Here is a 24,532-nt window from a genome sequence, read left to right as displayed (position 1 = left end):
TTCCAAGCTCTGCCATGCGCCCAAACAATGGTTTACACCCACATATGGGGTATCAGCGTACTCAGGACAAATTGCACAACATTTTTTTGGGTCCAATTTCTTCTCTTACCCTTGGGAAAATAAAAAATTGGGGGCGAAAAGATCATTTTTGTGAAAAAATATGATTTTTTATTTTTACGGCTCTGCATTATAAACTTCTGTGAAGCACTTGGTGGGTCAAAGTGCTCACCACACATCTAGATAAGTTCCTTAGGGGGTCTACTTTCCAAAATGGTGTCACTTGTAGGGAGTTTCAATGTTTAGGCACATCAGGGGCTCTCCAAACGCAACATGGCGTCCCATCTCAATTCCAGTCAATTTTGCATTGAAAAGTCAAATGGCGCTCCTTCCCTTCCAAGCTCTGCCATGCGCCTAAACAATGGATTACACCCACATATGGGGTATCATCGTACTCAGGACAAATTGTACAACAACTTTGGGGGTCCATTTTCTCCTGTTACCCTTGGTAAAATAAAACAAATTGGAGCTGAAATAAATTTTGTGTGAAAAAAAGTTAAATGTTCATTTTTATTTAAACATTCCAAAAATTCCTGTGAAACACCTGAAGGGTTAATAAACTTCTTGAATGTGGTTTTGAGCACCTTGAGGGGTGCAGTTTTTAGAATGGTGTCACACTTGAGTATTTTCTATCATATAGACCCCTCAAAATGACTTCAAATGAGATGTGGTCCCTAAAAAAAAATGGTGTTGTAAAAATGAGAAATTGCTGGTCAACTTTTAACCCTTATAACTCCGTCACAAAAAAAAATTTTGGTTCCAAAATTGTACTGATGTAAAGTAGACATGTGGGAAATGTTACTTATTAAGTATTTTGCGTGACATATGTCTGTGATTTAAGGGCACAAAAATTCAAAGTTGGAAAATTGCAAAATTTTCAAAATTTTCGCCAAATTTCCATTTTTTTCACAAATAAACGCAAGTTATATCGAATAAATTTTACCTTTAACATGAAGTACAATATGTCACGAGAAAACAATGTCAGAATCGCCAAGATCCGTCAAAGCGTTCCAGAGTTATAGCCTCATAAATGGACAGTGGTCAGAATTGTAAAAATTGGCCCGGTCATTAACGTGCAAACCACCCTTGGGGGTGAAGGGGTTAAAGTGCCAGTGCTTACTATACCATAGTAATAGGTATAATTATAAGATAAGATATACCCTATGGTCCAGTGACCGTCATCCTAACAATATAAGAGAGCTAGTCTCATGTTGTCCTCTTACCCTTTTCCTTGTCCATGTGTGTCAACACGCGCCCCTACGCGCGTTTCGCCCACAGCTTCGTCGGGGGGCTCGCATCAGAGCCCCCCGACGAAGCTGTGGGCGAAACGCGCGTAGGTCACTGGACCATAGGGTATATCCTATCTTATAATTATACCTATTACTGTGGTATAGTAAGCACTGGCACTTTAAATTATAGATTCCCCTCTTTGTCCATGGTGCAACACTGGTTCTGGTGCACCCAGTTCTCAATATTCATATGACTCTGCGGTAATTATTGTCTATTTTTCTGGATTGTAATTATTTTTGTTTTGTTTGTTTTTTCCGTATACTTATTAATAAACATATATACTTTTTTTAACTTTTATGAGTCATATACTTCGTGTTTTTGGTTCTGGTCTTTAGTTAGATGTAGTATATTTGTATTTTCTGCTGTGGATATTTTTAGGATTTTAACCCCTTACTGACCTCGGACGGGATAGTACGTCCAAGGTCAGCTCCCCTGCTTTGATGCAGGGCTCCGCGGCGAGCCCGCATCAAAGCCGGGACATGTCAGCTGTTTTGAACAGCTGACATGTCCCCGCAATAGCGGCGGGTGAAATCGCTATTCACCCGCCGCTATTAACCTGTTAAATGCCGCTGTCAAACGCAGACAGCGGCATTTAACTACCGCATCCGGCCGTGCGGCCGGATATGACGTCATCGCCGACCCCCGTCACATGATCGGGGGTCGGCGATGCATTAGGAAGGTAACCATAGAGGTCCTTGAGACCTCTATGGTTACTGATCGCAGGTAGCTGTGAGCGCCACCCTGTGGTCGGCGCTCACAGCACACCTGCAATTCTGCTGTGTAGCAGCGATCTTATGATCGCTGCTACATAGCAGAGCCGATCGGGTTGTGCCTGCTTCTAGCCTCCCATGGAGGCTACTGAAGCATGGCAAAAGTGAAAAAAAAAAGTAAAAAAAAATGTGAAAAAAATAAAAAAAACATAAAAGTTTAAATCACCCCCCTTTCGCCCCAATCAAAATAAATCAATAAAAAAATAATCAAACCTACACATATTTGGTATCGCCGCGTTCAGAATCGCCCGATCTATCAATAAAAAAAAAGCATTAAGCTGATCGCTAAATGGCGTAATGAGAAAAAAAATCGAAAAGCCAGAATTACGTTTTTTTGGTCACCGCGACATTGCATTAAAATGCAATAACGGGCGATCAAAAGAACGTATCTGCACCAAAATGGTGTCATTAAAAATGGAAGCTCGGCACGCAAAAAATAAGCCCTCACCTGACCCCAGATCATGAAAAATGGAGACGCTACGAGTATCGGAAAATGGCGCAATTTTTTTTTTTTTTTTTTTTAGCAAAGTTTGGAATTTTTTTTCACCACTTAGGTAAAAAATAACCTAGTCATGTTAGGTGTCTATGAACTCGTAATGACCTGGAGAATCATAATTGCAGGTCAGTTTTAGCATTTAGTGAACCTAGCAAAATAGCCAAGCAAAAAACAAGTGGGGGATTGCACTTTTTTTGCAATTTCACCGCACTTGGAATTTTTTTCCCGTTTTCTAGTACACGACATGGTAAAACCAATGATGCCGTTCAAAAGTACAACTTGTCCCGCAAAAAATAAGCCCTCACATGGCCAAATTGACGGAAAAATAAAAAAGTTATGGCTCTGGGAAAGAGGGGAGTGAAAAACGAAAACAGAAAAACGAAAAATCCCAAGGTCATGAAGGGGTTAATACTGACCGCTTAGAATTCTGTCCTATCCTTTTCTATTTAGCTAGAAGTGCCTCTTTTGCTAAATTCTGTTTTTCTGCCTGCGTGTGTCTTTCCTCTTATACTCACAGTCAATATTTGTGAGGGGCTGCCTATCCTTTGGGGTTCTGCTCTGAGGCAAGATAGAATTTCCCATTTAGGGGTATTTAGTCCTCCGGCTGTGTCGAGATGTCTAGGACATGTTAGGTACACCCCACGGCTACTGCTAGTTGCGGGGTCAGTTTAGGGTTTGCGGTCAGTACAGATTTCCACCTACTCCTGAGAGAGTCTCTCATGCGTCTCCAAGGTCACCGGATCATAACACTGGACCACCCTTTGCTCAAATACCTCCACTTTTAATTGCACTGTATTCCTTATTGTTAGACCAGATGGCCGTAAATGATCTAATCCAAGACACCGATTAAGCAAGTGGTGCAAATAGTGCTCTGATCAAAGTTTGATCCAAGTGTGATCACAGTGTCCTTCAATTCTATCGGATGAGGAGAAGATGGAGGGAAAAAAATGTTTCCATCTTCTCCATTCTGTCAGTGCACAGAAATCAAATTGTATTGAGAAATCATTAGAGTGCAGTCCGAGGTTTTCCACGCATTCATTGACTTGCATGGCCAACTGCGATCCAATCGTCAGATCAAACTCGGGTATGCAGCGATTTTTTTATTTTTTTTTCCGAGGAAAAATAATTGAAAATGTGCACTGTCCCCTAGACTAATTATTATTTTTTTTTCTTTACGGTGTTTACTACTCAGGTTAAATAATGTTATATTTTGATAGATTTAGCTTTTATGACACAATGTTACCAAATATGGTTATTTTTATGGTGTTGTTTTTAATGGGAGTTACTCAAATGTTTATGTTTTTTTATGTTTGTTGAAATGTTTTAGTTTTACCTTTTTTGGTTTTTTTTAGAAGATTTGAACCTGTGTTTGTCTTAATAACTTGCACAATGTGCTGTAATACAAATGTATAGCTAAAATTGGCAGGTATCACAAGAGTACCAAATTAGAAGTCAGACTCATGAGAGATTTCAGCTGGCTCCTGGGTGCCATCACAACTCATAAGCATCCAATAATTTTCTTGCAGAGGGGCGATGGACCCATGAAATTGTGCACTCCAAGATGTGACCTTAAATGCTGTCTTCAGAGATTGACAGTGGTATGAAAGGCTTTAACAATAGCGATAGGAGCTTAGCGTCTGTTCACTCCATACACCCACACTCGACATGCCCCATGCACATAAGGAAGGAGTTAATAAAATCATTTAGGCTGCAAATACATCCAAGTGACATATGATTAAACCCCAAGTCACCTCTAAATGGAGTTTGTGTCTGCTGGTCTTTGGGGTGTGAGAGACTTCGCCCATGATTGTGTCCATCCAATGATCCTGTGGGACTCCGATAGCCTTAAAACATCCTAATAGAAACCTATTATCTTTTATATAGTAAAAAAAATTCCAAAAAAGCAATTCATCCATTTTGCTTTATATTATTTATTTTATTTATTTATTTTACTCATTTATATAGCGCCATTAATTCCACAGCACTTTACACACATTATCACATATTATCTTTGCATTCTGTGCCCTATTGCTTATAAATAAGAAAAATGAAATGTACGAGCTCCAAAAAATGATTTATCTGTTTACTACAGTCTGGAAGCAACGCAGTGTATCCTGAACTCTTGTAAGAAATGAACGAGCCAAGTTCAGTGATTAATAGGAGGGAGCTATTTATCACACTAACATATGACACTAGATATTTCCATGGAGTACAAAATAATTTAGACATACACATATCGTAGAAATGTCATTCTGCTGTAACATATCCGAGGTCACCGGAATGACTACACATCTGATCTATCGGTCAATGCCTTGGAAGAAAATGTCCTCATAGTGTGCCATTTAGGCCGGTTTCACACGTCAGTGCTTCTGGTACGTGTAGTGAGTTTTCTCACGTACCAGAGACACTGACACATGTAGACCCATTCAAGTAAATGGGTCTATGCACATGTCAGCGTGTTTTGATGGCCCATGGCCGCCAAACGTGCCACACACGTGCACACGGACAATAATGTACACTGTCCTCCATGCGCACAGATGACCGCCAGGGAAGCAGCGCTACTGTAAGAGCTGTTCCCTGCGTGTGGTGCTGAATGCGGCTTTCATCCATTGTCTGCTGCTCTGCCGGCAGCAACGCAAGCAGGGGACAATGAATGAAAGAAAAAAAACAACGTAGGGTCCTCCCCAAATTTTTAAACCAACCCAGCAAAACTCGCAGGTGCAGGCTGCTCTTCTCAGGCTGGTAAGGGGCCATGGATATGGCCCTCCACCCTAAAAACAACAACTCGTAGCTGCCCAGAAAAGGCGCATCTATCTATTAGATGCGCCAATTCTGGAGCTTTGCCCGATTCTTCCCACTTGCCCTGTAGTGGTGGCAAATGGGGTAATGAGGGTTTAATGTCACCTTCCTATTGTAAGGTGACAATAAGCCGGCTTAGTAATGGAGAGGTGTCAATAAGACACCTCTCCATTACTAATCCTATAGTTGCTAAAGGGTTAATAAAACACCACAGTAAGAAAAAAAATGAAATCAAACAATAAACACAGTTTTGCCATCTTTATTAGTCTGCCATTCCAAGCGAAGCACTCGATCTCCTGTAAAAAATGTCAAAATAATAAACCAGCAACATATGGCGTACAGACAGTCCCACACACTAATCCATATCAAGGGGAATGTACAGTTTACAACTGGGAGTGGTGCTAATGCGACCGCCCCGGCTGTAAACTACTGGGGAGTAAATGAGAAGCAGCGAGCACAGACTCAGTGATGTCACCACTAGATTATTTATTTTATTTACCAGGGGCCTAAGGACTAACAGGCAGGTAGCTGCCTGTTGTGCCTGGTGCTGACCTCTGTCGGCACAGACTGCTCCTGCCAGCCATTCAGCAGCTTCCGCTGATGTCACGCTGACAGAGCAATAACTTCCCTTCCACACTGCTCTGCTTTGTGTGGGACTGACGACGGACGTCATACTGATTGACAGCCGGCTCCCTGCTGCCTAACTGCGGGGAACTGGTTGTTAACCAGCGTGACGTCCACAGTCACACATCATCAGCAGAATAGCCCAGAAGAGGATATGCTACTTTGTTGACGTGAAACCTAAGAACTGCTGGCAGGTGTGGTCCATGAACTTTCTGAGCCTGTGCTGGCTAGAACAGGCAGGTTAGTTACCTGCCTGTTAGTTTTTTAGCCCATAGTATAAAAAAATTGTCTTGAATAATCCTTCATTGAAGGCACTATTGGAGTAAGGTATGCCTAAATCATTAGGAGGTGCATGCGTCTTAATAAATGAGTGCCACTTTACAAATCCCTGCACCTCCATCAGAAATGATACTTCAATCAGGGGCTCCTGTACATTTCTGGTTTAATTTATACTAGTACAGTGGCGTACATTTTTTTAATTTGCCGGGGGAGGGCTTCTTGACATTCCTTATCCTTCCGCAACTCTGGCCACTTTGGCGGAGGTGGCCAGGACTGGAGTCACAACCTTTTTGATGACATTTTAAAGTGACTTATTTCATAAAACTGGCAAAAACAGCTTAATAATTTGGGACCAAAACCTTCTGATGAATTGAGGGTGACCCTCCGTGTTTGACTGTAGTCCTCATATATACCTATCTACGCACATACCAGTCTATATTAATGATTCCCCTTCCAGTGTTCACCTTAGTCACCAGAGCATCTGGAAGAGCAGGAAATATTTATGCTGACAGGCAATATACCGTATTCATGTTATTTATCTCAAACAACGTAAAGGACTCTCCAGCTCTCCCATAAGTGTACTTAGCAGGAGCAATGCAGGCATAAAGCTCCACCACACAAGGGCTTGTAAGAAGTTAAATGCATGTCAGCAAAGAACAATCTTTTATGACATAGATCTTCTAGGCATCTAAATCTGCTCTCACATAAGTCACCCAAAATTGAAGACTCGCAAGTTCACAACTAATATTTCTTTCAAATTAATTTACCGTATATGTCTATAAAAGTAACTGATATGAATTTAGGTAACTCCTTACTAATTGCAACTCATCGAGTTCATATTTAAAAGGAGTTGTTTGGGTAAAATGAAAAGTTGACCTTTGGCTTTGGAGCAGTAAAAATAACAAACCAAGGGTAGGGTCGCGCCACCGTTTTCTTCCACATCTGAGAAAAACAGTCCAATTATTCTGATCAGACTGTGATCACAGTTTGATCAGATTGGCAGCCGTTTTTCTCAGACTTGGAGATATAAAATAAATACAATTTTCTCCACCTTCTCCATTTCATCAGTCTTTGAAAATCAGAACCCACTCTGATGTCAACTGTGTGAGGTCTGATTTTTTTTCACGGACCCATAGCCTTTCATTGCCGATTTTTGATCTGACACTTGGATCAAAGTTGGACATGTCTCCGATTTTTTTTTTCCCGTGGACCACATGTTTTGAGGAAAAAAAATCAGACATGTGCACAGCCCCATAGAATTTATGCTTTTAAAGGTAGAGGCCTGAGTCTCCGACCTTACTATGCTCCTGTGTAAACCCTAATCTGTCTCCTCCCCCACCCCACAAAGCATGGGACAGAAATGAAAGGTAAACCAGTCACAAAGACAAAACGGGGATAACAGAAGCCCTCTATCATACAAAAGCACTAACCAACAATAGGGAACAGAACTGGGGCAGGGAGGAATAAACTAAATGGGAACAGGGACCAGGAGATAAACACACACGTACTACAGCAAACTACAGAACACCACACCTCCAACTCCAAACTTCAACTACTTAACTTAGGGTACCGTTACACAAAACGATTTACCAAAGATCACGACCAGCGATACGACCTGGCCGTGATCGTTGGTAAGTCGCTGTGTGGTCGCTGGAGAGCTGTCACACAGACAGCTCTCCAGCGACCAACGATGCCGAAGTCCCCGGGTAACCAGGGTAAACATCGGGTTACTAAGCGCAGGGCCGCACTTAGTAACCCAATGTTTACCCTGGCTACCATCGTAAATGTAAAAAAGACCAAACCGTACATACTTACATTCCGGTGTCCGTCAGGTCCCTCGCCGTCTGCTTCCCGCACTGACTGACTGTCAGCCGTAAAGTGAAAGCAGATCACAGCGGTGACGTCACTGCTGTGCTCTGCTTTTACTTTCCGGCCGGCAGTCAGTCAGTGCGGGAAGCAGACGGCTAGGGACCTGACGGACACCGGAATGTGAGTATGTACAGTTTTTTTTTTTTACATTTACGATGGTAACCAGGGTAAACATCGGGTTACTAAGCGCGGCCCTGCGCTTAGTAACCCGATGTTTACCCTGGTTACAAGCGAACGCATCGCTGGATCGGTGTCACACACACCGATCCAGCGATGACAGCGGGAGATCCAGTGACGAAATAAAGTTCCAAACGATCTGCTACGACGTACGATTCTCAGCAGGGTCCCTGATCGCTGCTGCGTGTCAGACACAGCGATATCGTATGGATATCGCTGGAATGTCATGGATCGTACCGTCGTAGCGACAAAAGTGCCACTGTGAGACGTACCCTTACGCACACAGCACAGGAAGACAAATCTCCAATAGCAACAACAAACGTCTATTCAGCACAGCGTCTCCTAAGAGCAAGGAAGTCGAGCTATCACTGGCAAGACAGAGAAGGTCTGGCCAGGTTTTATGAGAAGAGTCAACAAACAGATCAGAATCAGCTGAAATGGAGCTGCATGTTTCTGACCAGCATAGAAAGGATCGTTAACCTCTTCAGCACAAAAATAAACTAAATTCATTTAATATGGGATCTAAATATACAGGCTAAATGGAAGATCTGCGATTAACAATACACAGTGATCTTCTACCCCCAGATCTCACAGGTTGGTGTGACACACTCGTGACAGGGAATGAAATAATGAAAGTGGAAAAATGGAAAATAACAATGGCGTTAAAGACTTAATTTTTTTTCATTTAATTAACCTCCAGGTATTCTAACTGCTTTACTTCCTTTCTCCTGAACACTATCCCACAGTGCTGTTTCAATGCACAGTTTATTCCCCTTTAGAAGCCTCTTTCAACTCCTGCTCAGGAAGATCCATTCACAATAATGAAACAGTCTGTGTGCAGGAATTTTACCTATCTTACTATTGAGATGGGAAGCAGAGGGGCTCAGACAGGGAAATTCCCATTCACAGATTGTTATGGTATAAGGATCTTTGCTGAGCAGCAGTTGAAAGAAGTTCCTGCTTCTAAAGGAGCATGGACTGGGAGTTGAAACATCAAAATGTTTGGGATTGATAGTGAAACAAAGTAATGAAGTAGATTACAAAAATTCATAACTTTGCACTAAATGGAGGATAAATACATAATAAAACATTCAATTACTCATTATAGCTATTAGGAAATATGCACTTAAAAAATGAAATGATCCATTGAGCTCTGCTACATCTGTACAATACAAGTCTCACTAATCCCTTCTTATGCATAACAATCAGTTACTTTAGGTTCTAATATCAAGCAGTACAAAAAAGATTAAAAAAATGCTGTTTACAAAATGGTATAAGACATGTAGAGCGAGTATTCTGTGCCAGCGGCACTTGGAAGTGCACAGCAAATCTTTCCTGTGTTCTGGCGCAGCATAAATTAAAGATTCAGACTAATTAAAGCAAAAATTGATAGAGACAGAGAGTTTAACAGATTAAAACAAATTGATTTATCATTCTTTGGGATTATCATTTAATTTCCTGTTTTCATTTGCAGGGACGGAGTTTTGGAAAATTATCCAAAATGTATTAGTAAGAAGAAGAAGTGTAGAACTTTCCGGATAACATTAATTTCCTATTGTCAAGATGACAGTAGCTCCCCCATAGCAGTGGGCTTAGTAGGATAGCAGAAAGACATAACTTTACAAAGAGTCGAAGAAGAATCCACACCCAGCATGCACACAGCAGTGTCGTATGAATCAATATTGTAGCTCCCACAAACCTCTGTACCTCTGTAGGTTATTAATAAGAATCCATGCACAACCATTTTTTTTGCAGAGAAACAAGGAGTCTTTTACATCATATGTCATGTCCCTGACTTTGATGAAGGCTCGGGTGCTGAGCCTGCATCTTTCCCTGCACATGACAGCTGATTTCCTAAGCTGTCATCTGCCTGTAACAGCCGCCGGTAGATCGGCGCTCCATCGGAGCTTTGTAAAACTACAACTTGTCCGGCAAAAAACAAGCCCTTGTAAGGTTATATTGACATAAACATAAAAAGGTTATGGCTTTTGGAAAAAGGGGAGGAAAAAACGAAAAAACAAAAAATGGCTATGGTGTGCAGAGGCTATGGTGGTTATTCAGGTATACTCAATTTTTTCACTATGGGTCAAAGAAGTAACAGACAGGTAGTTTCTCAGGCCAATCTCTTCTGGCACAAATCAGTCACATATTGCTCCTGCCCGCAATTCAACTACTTCCGCTTACGTCATGTCGACAGAGCAGCGGCTTTTCTTCTGCTCGACTACCGGTGTTATGATGATTGACAGCCGGTTCCCTGTTGTCTAACTGCGGGGAGCCAGCTGCCAATGAGCATGACATCAACAGTCACACTCCATCAGCAGTAACGCCCCATTGGCAGATCAGCCCGGAAGAAGAGCTGCTCTGTTGACGTGGATCAGCTCAATTTCCGGCAGGAGCAGTTGGTGACTGTTCTGAGCTGGCTCCAGGTAGAACATGCAGGTAGTGGCCTCTGTTAGCAACTTCCTGGCTGTTAGTTTATAGGCCCATTGTAAAAAAATAAATAAAATAGTCCTGGACAACTCCTTTAAGGATTTATACAAAATACATGAAGAAAATGTCATGCCATATTGCATTTTGTATCATTTGAGATTTTGTACTAAAACCCCTCCATGGCAGTCCATGGGAAAACAATTTATACCCATAGGAACGTCACTGCCATTCTCTGCCCGTGAATAAGGCTTTGCCGTATGAAAGAGTCATTAGTCATTACCCTGCAAGTTATTTACCACATCAGTAAATGTATAACTGTAGATTTTCTCATTAACAAAACTTGTATTACATTGGTTTAAAGAGGTTGTCCAGTGAGCATAGGTGATAAATGTATCATTACGTGGACCCCATCGATCACGAGAACTGGGCTCACAAATATACCTGTGGTTGTGAGCATGTGCGACCACGTCTGCATTACATAGGATTGATGGTCGCACATGCTCACAATATCACCATTCATGCAGAATATTTTAGGCTTGGGATTGGTGGGGGGTCTTTACATTCAGATCCCCAGCGGTCATACCCCACCAGTCTATCTGGGGTTTAGGTAATAAATGTTATTCATGGGAAACCTTTTTAACTAACAAAACAAATGATGTGAAAATTACAAAGCAAAAATTAGCTAGATGTGTTCAATGAAAGCGCTTTAATTTTGCCACTACCACCTAGTGGCTAAAACATCACGAAACACAGGTTCAAAAAAACATCAAAACAGATCAATATTAATAATAATCAGAAAACACTAACAGTACGCATCAAACACCCCAAAATCACTAGTATCTTACACATGTATGTATTCCTAGCCTCCTTTACAAGCGTAGATCAATTGTCTCTCATTGCCCCTTTAGTGGTGCTTTTAGATCACACGTAATGCTGGAAGCTGAAATGTGTAAAGTCCAAGAACACAGTAAGAATTGTTAATTGATTTTTAGAACTGACTGTAGCAATGATTTATAGTGTCAATGATCTAGAAAATTTTCTGAAAAATGGTTATAAGATTTTTACCATTACCATTAGCCTATGTTTCCTACGTTGAGGAAATACCTGTATGTCTTGGCAGGAGAAATGCAACTGCAAAAACACATTTTTTTAAATGTATTTTTGACTAATTTTTTGGTGCTTTTTTACCTACGTTTTTGATTGATTTGAGTGAAGTCAATGGTAAAAAACGCACAGAGAATTGACATTCGGCAGATTATTTTCTGCACTAAATCTGCGATTCCAAAATACTCAATGTGTGTATGACACTTCAGGTTTCTAATTCACTTTGTTGGCATCAGGATTGCTTCAGATTTTCCTAGGAAATCTGCATGCACCAAATCTGCAATGTCTTAAAGTCAATGGACATGATCAGGAAAAGGATACAAGGCAAAAAAAATAAATACATTACCATTCACAAATTTTTGACTTAGCGATAGTTCATAACAGATGCTGAACCAAAGAAACACAGCACAAACAGTAAATTAACTCAACCTATAAAGTCAGAAACAGAAAGCGGCTGGTGGGGGGAGCCTTGTCATTTATGCCACTAGTTTTCTTCACTTTTCTAAAAAATAAAGCCATAACCTGACCTTCTGCTGCTGAACATTTTGATCAATGCTCCTTTTCACATTCACGACTGATCTTCCTTGGCTTGTCTGATAGACCTGAAAAATACAAGACATCAGGCTGTCAATTAACGAAGAACATGCAGCCCTGGCATCATCATCACAATCACAGTGTGTACTGAATACAGTGACAGACAACCCTTTTCCATAAGTCCTATTAGAGTATTTCGATAAATCAGAGCCCTCATAAGGGAATCTTGCACTAACCACCCACATCAGCCAAGTGTCTTCTGTTTATTTTTTTTGTTAAACCTGCAATTATCTGGTGCAATAGCAGAGCAGTTCGAATTAAAAATGTGATGGGTAGGATGAAATAGGGCGATCAAACAACCCTGCATGGGCAGTATGCGGAATGACTGTCACTCTATGCCAATACTAGAGTACTATGTGTCCCACGTGGAAAACTGTATAGAATATTTACAGTACATGTGCATTTTATCACTATTTATCTGGGCAGGGCCTGACGATACCTGGGTACTGTAGCTTACTAGGAAAATAGAAAAAATTGGAGTCGGGCCCAACAGAACTGGATTTTCTCATGACTAAGACTGCCTAGTGCAGTCGAAACGCGTCGACTCGGTCATGTCGACCATGTAAATTTTTAATTTGTATGCATTATATTTTCTTTTGAAAAAGGTAAAGAAAAGGAAAATCCAGTCCTGTTGGGCCGGACTCCAATTTTTTCTATTTTCCTTGATGTGAGACCAGGGCGAGGCCAGTGTCTGAGCCCCAGGTGGATGAGCATAGAGCAACTGGGTGAGCTGGAATAAGGTTTCTATAACTGTAGCTTACTGCTTTGCCATATGTAATCGGTGTTGGACTAGGGTGCTATGGGTCCACCAGTAACATTGATTCTGGGGGCCCACTTTACAATTACATGATATCATCGTATGATATTGGTGCAGCCACATCTCTACTGAAGTGTATGGACAATGCAGCGGCTGGGAATTGGTGGACTCCCCCATATAGGTAATGATCACAGTGGTAACATTTATGGCAAATCCGATAAAAGAAGGGTAGATGCCAAAAATTGGCCAAAAGCGCATCATCGTGCAGTTTTACCAAAGGCTCCTGGCCTGCTTGTATATTATACACCCAGTGCACTAATCATGCAGCGGACTGGGGATCCATTACTGCACATGGGCCCTCCAGGAAAACCACCTGTTCTCCAGTTGGCCAGTCCAAGCCTGTATGTAAAATATCGCTTTAAAAATTGTTCAACGTAATATAATTTACATTAAACTTCCCTAGTATATAATAGAGAATAAATTCACAGGAACATGATCCAGTGCCCATGTCCATATTATGGTGCGACTGGCTTGAAGTCCTGCAAAATATCTCCTACGTGGTGGCATCTCCAGCTCCACTTTTGATTAGCCACCTTGGTGCGACATCGTGCGTGCATTATGCTGCAACGATGACATTGTGCCAGGCCAGCTACCAGGCCAGATAATCAAAAGAGGAGCCAAGGATTCCGACAGGCTGGCTAATCAAAAGAGGAGACAGGAATGCTGACAGACTGACTTATCAAAAGAGGAGACAGGGATGCTGACAGGCTGACTAATCAAAAGAGGAGCTAGGGATGTGTTATGATCCGGTGACCTTGGAGCCGCATGAGACTTTCTCAGGAGAAGGTGGAACCTATACTGACCGCAAACCCTAAACTGACACCGCAACTAGAAGTAGCCGTGGGGTGTACCTAACACATCCTAGACACCTCGACACAGCCGGAGGACTAAATACCCCTATAGATGGAAATGGGAATTCTATCTTGCCTCAGAGCAGAACCCCAAAGGATAGGCAGCCCCCCACAAATATTGACTGTGAGTATAAGAGGAAAGACAAACGCAGGCAGAAATCAGGATTTAGCAAAAGAGGCCATGCTAGCTAAATAGGAAAGGATTGGACAGAAGGCTAAGCGGTCAGTATTAAAACCCTAAAAATATCCACAGCAGATAATACAAAAATTCCACCATCTAACTACAGACATGGAATGTATCTCTGCATCTCCTGAGAATCCAACTTGACTGAAAATATCCAAACACAGTCTAAGCTGGACAAGAAAAAACAATGAATAGCACGGAATTGTAAAGCACACCGCATGTGTGCAGCAGAAACAAAACCAGACACTTATCTTGGCTGATTTGGCAGCAGGGCAGGAGGAACCAGACAGAGATGAATAACCTCCAAGAACAATGGACAACTGGCAAGGACTAATGAATCCTGCACATCTAAATATCCCAGTCAGAGCTGCAATCAGCAGGAACACCTGCCCAGGATTGCAACCCAGGGACAACTGCATTACCACCAGCAACCACCGGGGGGAACCCAAGAGCAGAATTCACAACAGGGATGCCAACAGGCTGGCTAATCAAAAGAGGAGACAGGGATGCAGACAGGCTGGATAATTAGAGGAGACAGGGATGTTGACAGGCTGACTAATCAAAAGATGAGCCAGGCATGCCGACAGGTAGAAGGCAGCTCGCAAGCTACCAACCAGCGGCCATGGAGTACTTACCTGGCTGCTAAAGCAAGGTCCTGTGAATCAATTCTAGTATTTTACTATTATTATTATTATTTATTGTTATAGCACCATTTATTCCATTTCGCTTTACATGTAAGGAGGGGTGTACATAATAAAAACAAGTACAATAATCTTAAACAATACAAGTAATAACTGGTACAGGAGGAGAGAGGACCCTGCCCGCGAAGGCTCACAATCTACAAGGGATGGGTGAGAATACAGTAGGTGAGGATAGAGCTGATCGTGCAGCGGTTGGTTGATCGGTGGTTACTGCAGGTTGTAGGCTTGTCGGAAGAGGTGTGTCTTCAGGCTCTTTTTGAAGGTTTCGATGGTAGGCGAGAGTCTGATGTGTTGTGGTAGAGGGTTCCAGAGTAGGGGTGATACGCGAGAGAAATCTTGTATACGATTGTGACCCAACATTTCCAGAATACCCTTAGAAATAATAGCAGGAGAAACATAGTAATAAAAAAATCTTTAAAAAATCCATGCTATATAATTATATAGCAATCAATGTTAATCCAATAAAAATGAATAAATGAGTATAATACATTATTGAGTGTAATGTATCTACTCCGGGATTAGAGGTATCTGGAGGGGAAGTGTTGGGCAAAAGGGAGATTGCAAAAAAAAAACCCTATTCTGCCTTGGTTGGGGTATTTGGATACGGGGCTATGGCAATAAATTGAATTTTCGCTCGAGATGAGGGAAAATCTAGCTTTGGCTCTGGATATACTGCATTTTCGTACATTTGTTTCAAACCGTCGACTAATCTTTCTTTCTTTAGAAGCAGAAACCATTTCATTCTAGGGGAAGTTTCCGTGAAATTCAATGCCTTCAGCAAACAAGAAATAATGACAATTCCGTAACTTGCAGCCTGGAGAACAGAGGTTGTTTGCTCCCGGGAGGTAGTATGATGTAAAGTCTGAGACAAGGCAATGCATAAATTGGGAGAGAAAAGCAATTTATTAAACTGAAATTCCAACTAAAAAAATCAAAAGATAAAACAAGAGAGCGAAAGGAGTTATTATATAAGCTGCTTTGCTGGGATAATGTCAGGAAGAAGACTTAAGAGTTCAATTCTGTCTAAGATGGATCTGATTAAATCCCTGTCATCCAGGACATATTATTGCTAAGTAATGCCGAACACTTTTATCATATAAAAGGCAAATCACAATCGCTGTCATAAGAGAAAATTAGCTGATCAGACATCAACAACAGATCTGAGCTCATTGTACGTAAAGCAAATGGAGGAAACCGCCCGGAAAACTAGGAACAGAGGGATGTGTGCAGTATATGACCTACTCATATATAGGGTAGATAGATATAGAAAAATAAAGCACAAGAGGGTGTAAAGATTATCACCAAAACGTCTTATATGCAAATCCAAAAAATGGAGGCAGCACTGCAAAGCCAGATGGTGAAAAAATGGATTTTTATCAGTCTATGTAACATTGTGCCTCAAAACTGGAACCACTTTTTTCTATTAGATAGATATGAGATTAGAGAAAAGAAAGAAGGAAAGAAGGAAAAAAGTAAGAGAAAGAAAGAGAATGAAAGAAAAAGAAAGAAATAGGGAGACAAGAAAAAATGAAAGAAAGAAAAAGAAAGAAATAGGGAGACAAGAAAGAATGAAAGAGAATGAAAGGATGAAATAAATAAAGAAAAAAGAAAAAGGATGAAGTAAGAATGAAAGAAAGAATGAACAGATAAAAGAAATAAAGAAGGAAGACAAGAAAGAATGAAAGAAAGAAAGAGAAAAATGAGATATGAAAGAACGCAAAGAGGGAAAGAGGGAGACAAGAAAGAAAGAGAAAAAATAAAAAAGTAAGATATAGAGGAAGAAAGGAAAGAATGAAAGAAGGATGGAACAAAGAAGGAAAGCTAGGGAGATAGATAATTATTGTATACATATTTATGAAGTCCACCATATTATAATGAAGCCTAAGCCCAATGATAGTGGTCACTTTGCTGTCATATCAGACTCGCTATTATAAGCTCATATTCACATAAAGAAATAATAATCAGTAAGAAATGAGTTCATTATTTTTTTGCTGCACTCAGGTACAATACAGGGATATGCTATAAACCACTTTACCACAATTCTGGACAGGACCTAACTCCAGCAATGACAAATGGGAAGTGGAACACAATAAATGATTCACATAGTTGAAAATCCTGCTAGGTGACTATTGAATTTTCCTTCTGTGAGATGCACTAATGTACAATGCGGCCTGCATCCCCCTCAGATACACATTAGTACAGCGCCTAAATGACCTGTCTGCAGACTTTCCTTCATTGTGGCTACTTACTATTGATTTATTTGGATGATGTTAAGACAATGTCATAGTGCTATATAAACTTCTAGAAGTCTAGCTTTTTCTGTCAGACAGGGACTTACATAGAAATCATGTGGCCCCATTGCAAAAGTCTTAATTGGACCTCAACCCCCAAAAAATATTCGTCGGAGGCACAGGTACTACAATTTTGAAGCCCTTACAAAGCAATTTTGCCCCTACTGAGGCCGTTTAGTGTTCCCACACACTCTAATGGCCCCCTACAAGCATTCCAAACAGTATAATGGCATCACACATAGCCTTCCGGACAGTATATTGGCCCACACACAACCCTCCACACAGCATAATGGCCCCCCATAGCACTTCAAATAGTATGAAGGCCCCAAAATAGCCCTCTAAACAGTATAATGGATCCCCACATAGCCCTCTTGATGATATATTGCCCCCCACACAACCTTCCATACAGTATAATAGACCTGGATAACCCTCCACACAGTATAATGGACCACCACAGCACTCCAAATACTATAATGGCCTCCACATAGAACGTCAAACAGTATGAGTCCCAATGCAAAAATAAAAGGTATTTAAAAATTAAAAAAGCATATTTCTTTCACTACCTCTATAAAATGTCCGATCTGTGAAAATCTAAAAATAATGTAAGCCCTTCAGAAAATGTCACGAAGAAAAGAAAATTGAAATACCAGAATTGCCATTTTTTTAGTCACCAAACTTCCAACAAAAAATGCAATATCAAACCAACAAAATGCGATATATGCTACAATATAGTGCTAATAAATTTGACAGCTCGCCACTAGTGTTGAGCGATACCTTCCGATATCCAGAAGTATTGGTATCGGATTGGATTGGTCGATATTCAAAAAATATCGGATATCGCTGATACCGATACCCGATACCAATGCAAGTCAATGGGACAAAAATATCGGAATTAAAATAAACCCTTTCTTTCCTTGTAGGTTAATTCTACATGAAGGAAAACAACTAAGAATAATGTAGGATGTATTGGGGGAGGTGGAGGAGACATTAAAGGCATACAGAGACCGTGCAGACAGCCGTGAACGGCGCTGCAAGGCCAAAAAAAGCTCCTCTATGTAATCCTATATAGTGTTTTTCCACAATCTAGCAGGATACTGATGGAAAGCCACTAATAGGATAAATTTCAAAAAATGTGCAGCAGGCTGCACTAATTGAAAAAAGGACAATGGAACGGTATGAGGCAGTGACGCACCCTGAGCTGACTACAACCGGCTGTGGCGGCAGAACAGACTACAGAGTGAGCTGCACTCACACAGAGACCATGCAGACAGCCGTGAACGGCGCTGCAAGGCAACAACAATGTTCTCACACAGCGGTTGCTAAATTAGCCTGGGTAAAGCACAATGAAGCAAATCGCAATCTCAAAACTGGCCCTCAGCCAGAACAACAGCGTCCTGTCCCTAACTGAATACACAGCAGAGTGCGCCAAAAATGGCGGCGGCGACTTTTATAGTGCATCATGACATAATTTCAGCAGCCAATCACAGCCATGCCAGTAGTTACATGCCTACCATGCAGAACAGGATGTGCCCACACTTCTAATCATTCATCATTGGCTGAATTCTGGCTCTTTGAATTATGGGAACCTCCGATTCCGGTATCCGATATACTGAAAGTATCGGAACTCGGTATCGGAATTCCGATACCGTGAATATCGGCCGATACCCGATACTTGCGGTATCAGAATGCTCAACACTACTCACCACTAGTGTTGAGCGATACCGTCCGATACTTGAAAGTATCGGTATCGGAAAGTATCGGCCGATACCGGCAAAGTATCGGATCCAATCCGATACCGATACCCGATACCAATACAAGTCAATGGGACTCAAGTATCGGACGGTATTCCTGATGGTTCCCAGGGTCTGAAGGAGAGGAAACTCTCCTTCAGGCCCTGGGATCCATATAAATGTGTAAAAGAAAGAATTAAAATAAAAAATATCGCTATACTCACCCTCCGACGCAGCCTGGACCTCAGCGAGGGAACCGGCAGCGTTGTTTGTTTAAAATTCGCGCTTTTACTTGGTTACGTGAAGTCCCGGCTTGTGATTGGTCAGGGCGGCCATGTTGCCGGGACGCGGACCAATCACAGCAAGCCGTGACGAAATTACGTCACGGCTTGCTGTGATTGGTCCGCGTCCCGGCAACATGGCCGCCATTAACCAATCACAAGCCGGGACGTCACGGGAGGCTGGACACGCGCCCATTTTAAAAAGCGCGCGTGTCCAGCCTCCAGTGACGTCCCGGCTTATGATTGGTCACGGCGCCCATGTTGCCGGGACGCGGACCAATCACAGCAAGCCGTGACGAAATTACGTCACGGCTTGCTGTGATTGGTCCGCGTCCCGGCAACATGGCCGCCATTAACCAATCACAAGCCGTGACGTCACGGGAGGCTGGACACGCGCGCTTTTTAAAATGGGCGCGTGTCCAGCCTCCCGTGACGTCCCGGCTTGTGATTGGTTGCGCCGCGGTCAACCAATCACAAGCCGGGAGGCTGGACACGCGCGCATTTTAAAATTTTAAAATGGGCGCGTGTCCAGCCTCCCGGCTTGTGATTGGTTGATCGCGGCGCAACCAATCACAAGCCGGGACGTCACGGGAGGCTGGACACGCGCCCATTTTAAAATGCGCGCGTGTCCAGCCTCCCGTGACGTCACGGCTTGTGATTGGTTGCGTCTCCCATGTGACTGCGACGCAACCAATCACAAAGCCGGGACGTAATTTTAAAATCCTTAAGGACCTGAAATTACATCACGGCTTGCTGTGATTGGTTGCGTCTCCCATGTGACTGCGACGCAACCAATCACAACGCCGGAACGTCATTTTAAAATCCTGAAGGACCTGAAATTACGTCACGGCTTGCTGTGATTGGTTGCGTGCCGGTCACATGGGCGGCACGCAACCAATCACAAGCCGGGACTCACGTAAAGGAAAGAAAAGCGCGAATTTTAAACAAAGAACGCTGCCGCTTCCCTCGGTAAGGTGCAGGCTGCGTCGGAGAGGTGAGTATAGCAATATTTTTTATTTTAATTCTCTCTTTTACACATTTTTACATTAATGTTGTTTCGATACCGATACCCGATATCACAAAAATATCGGATCTCGGTATCGGAATTCCGATACAGCAAGTATCGGCCGATACCCGATACTTGCAGTATCGGAATGCTCAACACTACTCACCACACAAAAAAAACATGCAACACAGAGGTCCATGAATGGAAAATACATACCATAAAATACCATAAAATAAACATTATAATAAACAGAAAAAAATGGTGGAATTGCATTTTTGTCACCATGTTCAGATTTTTTTCCCTTTTTTTAAATAAATTATATGGTAAAATGAATGCCATTATTCAAAACTACAACTCACCCCACAAGTAACAAAAAAACAAGCCTTCTTTTGGCTGAAATAAAAATAAAAGTTATGGCTTTTGGAACAAAGTGAAGAAAAAGCTGAAAGTGCAAAAATAAAAAATTATCTGGTCCTGAAAGGACTCTTTTTCTTTTCTGGTGCATGTCCTACATGGGTGTGAGCCTAAATAAAGCCCATTTTAGAATTAAGATTTCCATCGAAGACATTTCCACCAGGGGAAAATAACGTTGAGATATGATAGTGACTCTCTAGCTGTTAATAATTGCTGTGCATAAACACAATATTTATCTAAATATATATTTTGTTAAGAAAAATATGCCTGCAAATATTACAATTTAAGTCTGAATTTTTTTTTTTTTTACAATCTTGAGCCTCGTTTCAAGAACGGCAAATTTCCTACGCAAAATCAGAATATGCCTCAGGGTTCTCCTTGTTGCCATTTACATATTTTCGCTCAGTAAATTGTGCCTTGGAGGTTTATATTTCCATAATTGCATTTGAATTAAATATGTGCATTTACATTTTCATGTGTAATCATAAGCAAAGAGCAATTCTATTCTATGTTCTGGGATTCACATTTGACTATGTATAATAATAATAGCACATGAGAATGCAAAAAAAGCAATCCACCGTATATTTTATTTACCTAGTCAGCATCCACGGTGATTCATGGACCACAGGGCAGCTTCACATGGCTGTATTAGGCCGGCCTCACATTAGCGAGTTTTACGGACGTATGAGCGCATAAACTACGTCCGTAAAATTTGCATTACACACGGCCCAATGATTCCCTATGTCCCAGCTCCTATCTGCCGTATATTATGCATCCGTAATATACGGTCTTGTACGGCCGTAGAAAATCGCAGCATGCTGCGTTTGTCACCGTATTGCGCAAAAAAAATCGCCAATGAAAGGCTATGGGGGCGAGAAAAATACGGATTCCACACGGACCAGCAGTGTGACTTGCGAGAAATACGCAGCGGTGTTAGTGAAAAGCCGGTAATTCAATTGCCGGCTTTTCATTTCTCCTTCCCAAAGCCGACAGGATATGAGACATGGTTTACATACAGTAAACCATCTCATATCCCCCTTTTTTTTTGCATATTCCACACTACTAATGTTAGTAGTGTGTATGTGCAAAATTTGGGCGTTGTAGCTGCTAAAATAAAGGGTTAAATGGCGGAAAAAATTGGCGTGGGCTCCCGCGCAATTTTCTCCGCCAGAGTGGTAAAGCCAGTGACTGAGGGCAGATATTAATAGCCTAGAGAGGGTCCATGGTTATTGGCCCCCCCTGGCTACAAACATCTGCCCCCAGCCACCCCAGAAAAGGCACATCTGGAAGATGCGCCTATTCTGGCACTTGGCCACTCTCTTCCCACTCCTGTGTAGCGGTGGGATATGGGGTAATGAAGGGTTAATGCCACCTTGCTATTGTAAGGTGACATTAAGCCAGATTAATAATGGAGAGGCGTCAATTATGTCACCTATCCATTATTAATCCAATTGTATGAAAGGGTTAAAAAACACACACACACATGATTTAAAAGTATTTTAATGAAAGAAACACACAGGTTGTTTTAATATTTTATTGCTCTCTCAATCCACCGGAAGACCCTCGCTTGGCAAAATAATAAACCCACAATATACATACCCTCTGATGACCTGTCACGTCCAACGAGGTAATCCATCTGAAGGGGTTAATTATTTTACAGCCAGGAGCTGTGCTAAAGCACTCGCTCGTGTCTGTAATCCCCCGGGTGCTGAAAGGAAAGCTGAGTGATCTTTACTTACATTGAGTTGTGGTGAGGCGCCCTCTGGTGGATGAACTCATATGAACTCGAGCGTGGGAACTTTTCCAAGGCTCCAGTTCATGAGAACATTAATAATTGCCATTTAACCCTTTATTTTAGCAGCTACAGCGCCCAAATTTTGCACATACACACTACTAACATTAGTAGTACGGAGTATGCAAAAAAAAGGGGGATATGAGATGGTTTACTGTATGTAAACCATGTCTCATATCATGTCGGGTTTGGGAAGGAGAAATGAAAAGCCGGCAATTGAATTACCGGCTTTTCACATATATCGCGCAGAATTAAATATAAATACAGAATATATATATATATATGTGTCTCAATGACATATATATATATATATATATATATACTGTATATATGTTTTTCCGAACATTTGAGCACATAAATCCATTAGATGTCGGTTTTGCAAGCCTGCGAGAAAAACTCGCAGTACGGATGCCATACGGATTACATACGGAGGATGCCATGCGCAGAATACGCTGACACACCCTGCCTACGGATGACATACGGATCACTATTTTGGGGACTTTTCTGCGTATTACGGCCGTAAAAAATGGACCGTATTTTTATACGCTGAGTGTGAGGCCGGCCTTAGGGTGTGCTGCCTTTATATCATCTATTCCAAAAGCGATTTTTGCAGGAGTAAGAGGGAAAGTGCAAAATTTTTCTTCCTTCAGTTATTCATGCAATTAAGTAAATTTAATACTTGGTGGATTTTTATTCCTGGAAGAAAACGTGGACGACTTTTAATAATTAACAGAACCATGAATTCTGCTCTCTTTTTACAAAAAATCGTGAAGGAGAACGTCTTCTCGTCAGTTGGTGGCCTAAAGCTCAAGTGCAGTTGGGTCACGTGGCAGGACAATGTCAGTAAGCACACAAGCAAGTCCACCTCTGAATATGTCACAAGAAACAAAGGGGTGGTCTGGTGAAAATAAGGTGCCACCTATGGATAGGTTATAACTTACAGATCAGTGAGGATCCAGTCGCTGGGACCCCAAAACAGGGAATTTTCTATCCCAATTAGACAAGGTTTACACCACTGTATTTCTTCTCAGAAAATTGGGTCGGTTATGCTAATCACACTCTGATCAGAGTTTGTTCAGAGTTTGAACAGAGTGTTCAGATTTTCTCGGATGAGATGAAGATAAAAAAAAGTATATCTTCTCCATTCATTCAGTCGCTGAAAAGTTGACTCGACTCAGATGTCCTCTGAGTGCTGTGTGATGTTTTTCCCGCACCCAAGAATTTGCAAATCCTGCATGTTGCAATTTTTCCATCGGATAGAGTCTTCTCTGAGAAAAAAATCTGACATTTGCATGGCCCCATAGAATAACATTGGTCCAAGTGAGATGTGATGTTTTGTCACCTCGCACTTGGACCGAAAATACGGTCAACTATACGAGCCTTTAGAATGGAGCGGCATTGCATATGCCATTGATTCTCTATGGAGATTGCCAGATAAAGTAGTGTTTAACTGTTGAAGAGAGAATGAATGAATGAAGCAATGGGTGAGTATACACACTGCCGCTCTCTTCGGTGGGCATCATGTTATCAACATGCCATTCAAGAAAGTACAAGTTTTTTAAAATAATAAATTCTAGATTGCTGGGAGTCTGACCCTCACCACCAGAACAGGTCCATTCATTATCGGACTCCTCTTCTTCTTCCAGCACTCCCCATAGAGCATGGAACAGCGGTTGCGCATGCGCACTGGTGCTTCATTCTGAAGGGGTAAATATGTGCCCTGTTCTGGTGATTGGTGAGGATCCCACAAGAATCTATGAGCTATTACCAAACCTGAACAAGCGTGAAAACCTATTTTCACCAAACAACCCCTTAAAGATATTGGAGTAGCCATGTCAAAGAACTGATTTTAATCCCATTGACAAGCTTTGGCAAAACCTTAAAAATGAAGTTCATCTTCAAGAAAACCCTCCAATTTCTCCGACTTAAAAATTATTTTGCCAACAGTGGGCTATAATCCCTAACATAGCAAATCC

The 24,532-nt window shown here is 41.7% G+C and overlaps 1 protein-coding gene across 2 annotated transcripts in view; it reads right to left on the bottom strand.

Moving 5' to 3' along the window:
* Nucleotides 1-24,532, bottom strand: part of OXR1 (oxidation resistance 1) — a 578,729-nt gene that overhangs the window by 458,119 nt on the left and 96,078 nt on the right. For both annotated transcript variants that reach the window (XM_077271063.1, XM_077271064.1), the window contains exon 2: nucleotides 12,423-12,497. In XM_077271063.1, the coding sequence (XP_077127178.1) occupies nucleotides 12,423-12,439 (17 nt within the window). In that variant the 5' untranslated portion in view covers nucleotides 12,440-12,497. The remainder of the gene's footprint in view (nucleotides 1-12,422; nucleotides 12,498-24,532) is intronic.

This window comes from Ranitomeya variabilis, chromosome 6 (genome assembly GCF_051348905.1).
Source record: "Ranitomeya variabilis isolate aRanVar5 chromosome 6, aRanVar5.hap1, whole genome shotgun sequence".
NCBI lineage: Eukaryota > Metazoa > Chordata > Amphibia > Anura > Dendrobatidae > Ranitomeya > Ranitomeya variabilis.
The sequence above is the reverse complement of the archived record's forward strand: the minus strand, read 5'-3'. Positions and strand labels throughout refer to the sequence as shown.